This window comes from Centroberyx gerrardi, chromosome 1, assembly GCF_048128805.1.
Source record: "Centroberyx gerrardi isolate f3 chromosome 1, fCenGer3.hap1.cur.20231027, whole genome shotgun sequence".
Lineage (NCBI taxonomy): Eukaryota > Metazoa > Chordata > Actinopteri > Beryciformes > Berycidae > Centroberyx > Centroberyx gerrardi.
This window is the reverse complement of record NC_135997.1, coordinates 38,329,447-38,336,946: the sequence shown is the minus strand read 5'-3', so window position 1 is coordinate 38,336,946 and position 7,500 is coordinate 38,329,447. Positions and strand designations below refer to the sequence as shown.

Below are 7,500 nucleotides of genomic sequence, written 5' to 3'. Positions count from 1 at the left end.
GTCTGTCTGTCTATCTGCCTGTCTGTCTGAACATCAGTAGAACTATATGGACAGGGTCTTCAGAGGACAGTCAGCTGCTGTCCCTCAACACATATTTAGCTGCTGTGTTTGCAGTCTTTCCATCACCTAGAACTAACTGTAACTGATGATTTTCAGGTAGTTGATCAAACTCAGAAACAGCATTTTTAAATAGGTCAAAATATGTCCTCCTTATATCTTCATATTTTGTACAGTGAAGAAGAAAGTGCAGCTCTGTCTCGACCTCACCTGTCCTGCAGTGACCACAGAGTCTTTCTTCTTTTGGGAGCCAGGTTTTCTTGTTCCTTCCCCTCTCTACAGCCAGACTGTGGTCTCTGAGTCTGTACCTGGTCAGGATCTGTCTGTCTCTCTGAGTCTGTACCTGGTCAGGATCTGTCTGTCTCTCTGAGTCTGTACCTGGTCAGGATCTGTCTGTCTCTCTGAGTCTGTACCTGGTCAGGATCTGTCTGTCTCTCTGAGTCTGTACCTGGTCAGGATCTGTCTGTCTCTCTGAGTCTGTACCTGGTCAGGATCTGTCTCTGAGTCTGTACCTGGTCAGGATCTGTCTGTCTCTCTGAGTCTGTACCTGGTCAGGATCTGTCTGTCTCTCTGAGTCTGTACCTGGTCAGGATCTGTCTGTCTCTCTGAGTCTGTACCTGGTCAGGATCTGTCTCTCTGAGTCTGTACCTGGTCAGGATCTGTCTGTCTCTCTGAGTCTGTACCTGGTCAGGATCTGTCTGTCTCTCTGAGTCTGTACCTGGTCAGGATCTGTCTGTCTCTCTGAGTCTGTACCTGGTCAGGATCTGTCTCTGAGTCTGTACCTGGTCAGGATCTGTCTGTCTCTCTGAGTCTGTACCTGGTCAGGATCTGTCTGTCTCTCTGAGTCTGTACCTGGTCAGGATCTGTCTGTCTCTCTGAGTCTGTACCTGGTCAGGATCTGTCTGTCTCTCTGAGTCTGTACCTGGTCAGGATCTGTCTGTCTCTCTGAGTCTGTACCTGGTCAGGATCTGTCTGTCTCTCTGAGTCTGTACCTGGTCAGGATCTGTCTCTGCTTTTTATCTCTGACAGTCAAGAGATATTCTTCCAATTCATATTCACTTTTTAGGGTCCGATAACATTCTAATTTACTTTGAGTTTTAGTTTCAGTGTCCCAATGTTTCAAATAATTGTTCTTGCAATCTTTGATTATTTGATTGACTTTTATGTTTTTAAGAGCAGTGCTGGTCTGAGGACAGTTTGTGTTGGTATTTGTTAGTGTGTTAGTTAGTCTCAGTACCAGCTGACTTAGAGGACTCTTTTCAGGGTTCAGTTCTTGGGTTTTGAGAGCTTTGAAATGAAGTGACTCTTCGGGACTTGATTTCTCTCTCTCTCTCTCTCTCTCTCTCTCTCTCTCTCTCTCTCTCTCTCTCTCTCTCTCTCTCTCTCTCTCTCTCCTCCTGCCTCTTGGCAGTGTAGTTTTTATTTGCATGTGTAAAGAGAGTAGAGCCGGTCAGAGTCTCATCACACCACAACTCACACATTCTCCAATTTTCCCCTGTGTCTTTCTTGTAAGAGTTAAATTAGATGATGGTGATGATTTGTTGTAAAATAGCGTTCTCTGCTGAGTCTCTGGGGAACGCACGACGCAGTGAGTGGTTGTCACGGTAACGAGGGACCGCTGTAAAACACTTTACACCGGCCTGTAACTTTTCCTGAGGAAACACCTGAACTCAGGGAATTATTTACCTGAAGGGTTTTACTCTCAGATGCAGTGTAGCTGTGTGTGTGTGTGTGTGTGAAGGTCAAACACAACATTCATATTTACTAAGCTTTTCTTCTGCTGGAGATATTTCATTTCTCTCTCTCTTTTTTTTAATTCGACTTGCTTTATTGGCATGAATATTTAAATATATATATTATATTATATTAAATTTAACAAGGTTATAGGTAAAATACTCTCTCTGTCTCTCTCTGTCTATCTCTCTCTCTCTGTATCTCTCTCTCTCTCTCTCTCTCCCTCTCTCTCTCAGTCATCATGTCTCCAGTTGGAGAGGTCATGGGGTCGTGGTCGATGTCATCAGGAGTCGTCAGTCTCTTCCTCCTCCTCTTCCTCCTCTCCATCTTCCTCACTGCGCTCTGCAGCGACTGCGGACGGTCAGAAACTTTAACCATCACTATATGATATACAGTATATCTATCTATCTATCTATCTATATATGTGTGTGTGTGCCTGTGTGTAAATATATCTATATATATATATAGATATATATATATATATTTTTTTTTGGTCTCCTCTCTCTCACAGCAGTAGTATTGTTAGTGTTAGTGTTTCTCCAAATTAAGACTACATTTCCCATAAGCCCCGTTGCTTAACCAGAGTGACACTGATAAGGTTATTACTGTATGTCAAACTGTCACACACACACACATACACACATACACACATACACACACACACACACACACACATTCCAGAGGGTTTGGCAGCTGCAGAGGAAAATGAGGCGCAGCAACATGAGGAAATCACCGAAATATTTTACTTTAATTTACTTTATCTGAAAGAGAATGGAACATTGTGTGTGTGTGTGTGTGTGTGTGTGTGTGTGTGTGGGCAGTTACAGCTGATCACCAGAAGGTGTCTCACTCACTGGAGCTGATCTGTTTTCTGTCTGTTACAGGAAAAAACAGGAAAAAAGTTAATTAAATATTTACATTATGAATGAAATACAACTTTACATTATTTTGGTGATAATCTAATCTGGTCTGGTTCAGTGTTCTACTGGTTTCTACTGGGAGCTGACAGTACAACACACACATGCCATTCTCTTTGTCCTGTTTGTTCACAGAGTTTTATAAATAAAGTTTATCTGTTCTGCTCAGGCTGGTTGATGTTTTTTCTTTCAGACGTTCGTTTGAGCTGCAGGATCCTGAAGTGGAGAGAAATCCTTCTGCTCTCATCAGAGTGGTAAGACCTCCGACCTCTGACATCTGACATCTGACCTCTGATCTCTGATCTCTGACCCCTGACATCTGACCTCTGACCCCTGACATCTGACCTCTGACCCCTGACATCTGACCCCTGACCCCTGACCCCTGACCTCACACTCATCTCTTATGTCTATATAAAGTCTGGTGTGTTGGATTGTTGGTGCTGGAGTGCCAAAGACATTTTTCCACTGTATGTAATGTAGTGGAAAATAAAGATTTATCTATCAACACCAACTCATGAGGGATAAACAGAAAAGGCTTAAAGACGACAGAACGTGTTTGGTTTTGATCAGTTATTAGCTGTCAGTGTTGATTGACAGGTGAAGCTGGAAGACGCCATGGTCGGCCGAGAAAATCCCATGATGCACGAGATCCGAAACGACGAGAAGGGTGAGAGAATTATATACTCTATACATATCAGTCTGTATATAGACTCTATACATATCAGTCTGTAGACTCTATACATATCACTCTATAGACTCTATACATATCAGTCTGTATATAGACTCTATACATATCAGTCTGTAGACTCTATACATATCAGTCTGTATATAGACTCTATTCATATCAGTCTGTAGACTCTATACATATCACTCTATAGACTCTATACATATCAGTCTGTATATAGACTCTATACATATCACTCTATAGACTCTATACATATCAGTCTGTAGACTCTATACATATCAGTCTGTATATAGACTATACATATCAGTCTGTAGACTCTATACATATCACTCTATAGACTCTATACATATCACTCTATAGACTCTATACATATCAGTCTGTATATAGACTCTATACATATCACTCTATAGACTCTATACATATCACTCTATAGACTCTATACATATCAGTCTGTATATAGACTCTATACATATCAGTCTGTAGACTCTATACATATCACTCTATAGACTCTATACATATCAGTCTGTATATAGACTCTATACATATCACTCTATAGACTCTATACATATCACTCTATAGACTCTATACATATCAGTCTGTATATAGACTCTATACATATCAGTCTGTAGACTCTATACATATCAGTCTGTATATAGACTCTATACATATCAGTCTGTATATAGACTCTATACATATCACTCTATAGACTCTATACATATCAGTCTGTAGACTCTATACATATCACTCTATAGACTCTATACATATCAGTCTGTATATAGACTCTATACATAGTCTGTAGACTCTATACATGTCAGTCTGTATATAGACTCTATACATATCAGTCTGTATATAGACTCTATACATAGTCTGTAGACTCTATACATAGTCTGTAGACTCTATACATATCACTCTGTAGACTCTATACATATCACTCTGTAGACTCTATACATATCAGTCTGTATATAGACTCTATACATATCAGTCTGTAGACTCTATACATATCAGTCTGTATATAGACTCTATACATATCAGTCTGTAGACTCTATACATATCACTCTGTAGACTCTATACATATCAGTCTGTATATAGACTCTATACATATCAGTCTGTAGACTCTATACATATCAGTCTGTATATAGACTCTATACATATCACTCTGTAGACTCTATACATATCACTTTATAGACTCTATACATATCAGTCTGTATATAGACTCTATACATATCACTCTGTAGACTCTATACATATCACTTTATAGACTCTATACATATCAGTCTGTATATAGACTCTATACATATCACTCTATAGACTCTATACATATCAGTCTGTATATAGACTCTATACGTATCACTCTATAGACTCTATACATATCAGTCTGTATATAGACTCTATACATATCATGGGTTGGGAGCCATGTGTGATTAGGCAAAAAGGCGAAATGCTTAGACTATGGAACCGTCTATCTAATATGCCAGAGGGGAGAGTAGCAAAAAAAGTTTTTAACTGGGATGAAGCACATAACTATCCTTGGTGTAGTGATATGAATGTTGTTTTCAGTGAAGCTGACCAGCAATATATTTTCAGAAATGGTTTAGGATGTAGCGTTCACTATATTAAGCACAGGTTATTTATCGACTATAAAGAAAAATGGGCTACTGACATCTGGCTAAAAACATGTATAGTCCAGAACCTTATGTTACTTTACCCGTGGAAAGATCCAGAAGGTCTCTGTGTGCCCAGTTGAGAACTGGGACCTCCCTCTGGCTACTGAGGTGGGCAGGTTCAATTCTATTGATGAGGAGGAGAGACTTTGTACTGTATGTGAACTGGGTGTTGTTGAAGATGAATTTCAGTTTTTGTTTCATTGTACGTTATATGAGGAACCAAGAATGAAGCATGGCGTTAGTTCAGGCAAGACACGGACGTCACACGTTGCTAGTCATCTACCAGCTGATCGCCACGCACACCAATCATATTCCATTCTCATAACAAGGCGGTCTATTTAAATGGCCTCCTCCTACACTGATTCCTGCTTCACAACTGCTGCACACTCTGCTGCTCGGTAAAGCTTCATGCTGCTGCTGCTGTTACCGGTCATGCTGCTGCTCCTACCTGCTACAAGTTGCCGCTGGTCGCGCTGATTTCTTGGGCTCAAGATATCTCACTTTTGTCAGATGAAGAATCTCCGGAGGCAGCGCCATCGGCCTCCAAACCCGCTGTCGGAGCTCCTATCTCGCAAAATACAGTCTTGTAATACCGCTTCAAGAAGGCATTGTCAAGGAAAGAATGGCGTTTGCGCGACTCATCCCGCCGCGACACTGCCGCGACTCCCCAGGGCATTCCCATGGAATTTCATCGCAAGCAATGACGTCATGACGCCGATAAGGATGCTGGGAGTTGTAGTTCCCATTGCTCCACTTCACCTTTAAGCTGACTACTTTAAGCTGAGTATTTGCATTGAATATTTGCTCTTATCAAGGTGCAAGCATGCAACATTATAGATGGCTGGCTGAGCTCCATTTTCGATTCAGTGTTGCTGTGTATTTAAGCATAATGCTGACATGCTGCTGCTTAGCTGGGATTGTAAGCTTGTACTACAATTGCTCGTTGCTTTACATGGGTTAGAAATAGTTCAATGCAGCTCATTTTAGTGAGAAGCAATTTTGTTTTGGGGGATTTTTGCGCTCCTCAAAGAATCTCTCCCTTATATTCGACTGGACTCTTGATATTGTCTCAGCTCAAAGCCATGAGTGCATATAGCCTAATTGATACTATTGCTGTTGTCAATAAATTGCATATGACATAAGAGATGCTGCATAAGGTGGTTGACTGGGTTCACTTACACTGACTCTGTTGTATGTTTCCCTTGTTTCTAGACTCTGCAGCTTCCATATTTCACCTATATTCAATAGCTATATTCAAGGGAAATTGCTCTGGATCAACTTTAGGTTCATGTAATTGCAGAATGACCCATCAGGATGCATGCTTGTATCTCTTCTCTGTAAATCTGACTTACAACTTAGCAGAGGTCAGCAACAGGCTGTTGCTTCACATGGATTTCTCACATAACAGTAGAATGACCTATCAGGACGCATGCTTGCATCCTTTCATGTAGGCTCATCTGGTGCCACTGCTTGAGGTCTGCAACAAGCTTGTTGCCACACATTGATCTTTCTATTATTGATCAGCTGGTAACTTACTAAGAATCGGCTGCACCAGTTATGTTTGGCATATGGTTCTGTGGTTTGGGGGATTTCTATGGAGAGCCATTTAATTCAAAACCCCACCCAAACTGCACACCACCTATCCAGTTATCCAGTCATCCTGCGCTGCCACCCAGTGGACATCGCGCGCGACCCAGTCGACAGCGCAGAGCGACCCAATTGGACATTGTGCGCTGCCGAGCCGAGGTTCACAAATAATATTATTTTGCACCAGTCTGGTTTATTGTCCTCTGCCCACCAAAGTGCCCATAATATTGCCAGCATCTCTGCTGTGAATACTGACATCTGATCTGAAATTCTATGTCTGTTTTTAATTCTTAATTCAGGAATGGTTACTCCAAATGCCACTTTCCCACTCTCTGGATCCTTTGATCCATCTGTATAAATCTGTAAATATGAACTCCATTCTTGTTGCAGATGAGACTTAACTTCCTTGACTATATCTCCTGATTTCTTTCTTTTGTTATTATTCAGTATGCATAGATCAACTTCAGGTTCTGGGATTAGCCATGATGGTACAACTGACCAACAGACTGGAGGGCACACATTAATATTAATAATACCAATTTCCTCCGCCTTAGATTTTAGCTTGTTTCCAACGTTTGTTTTGGCCTTTCTCGCTCTACTTCCGTTTTAAGAGAGGCGATTGAATTTCTGTCCAATCGGCGCTATCCAGCTGGGTAGCGCGCGCTGTCGACTGGGTGGCAGCGCAGGATGACTGGATAACTGGATAGGTGGTGTGCAGTTTGGGTGGGGTTTTGAATGAAATGGCTCTCCATAGATTTGGATGGCGCCCCTGCTATACCTTCAGCATGCTTGCTGGGTAAGCAGGGAGCTGATAGAGCAGGGCCATATCCGCCAAACATAACTGCATTACCATTAG

General features: G+C 41.5%; 1 protein-coding gene across 4 annotated transcripts in view; it reads left to right on the top strand.

Moving 5' to 3' along the window:
• LOC139913158 (uncharacterized) overlaps positions 1-7,500 on the top strand; it is a 17,892-nt gene that overhangs the window by 5,350 nt on the left and 5,042 nt on the right. For all 4 annotated transcript variants that reach the window (XM_071901121.2, XM_071901119.2, XM_071901120.2 and 1 more), the window contains exons 3-5: positions 2,028-2,151; positions 2,902-2,962; positions 3,306-3,375. In XM_071901121.2, the coding sequence (XP_071757222.1) occupies positions 2,033-2,151; positions 2,902-2,962; positions 3,306-3,375 (250 nt within the window). In that variant the 5' untranslated portion in view covers positions 2,028-2,032. The remainder of the gene's footprint in view (positions 1-2,027; positions 2,152-2,901; positions 2,963-3,305; positions 3,376-7,500) is intronic.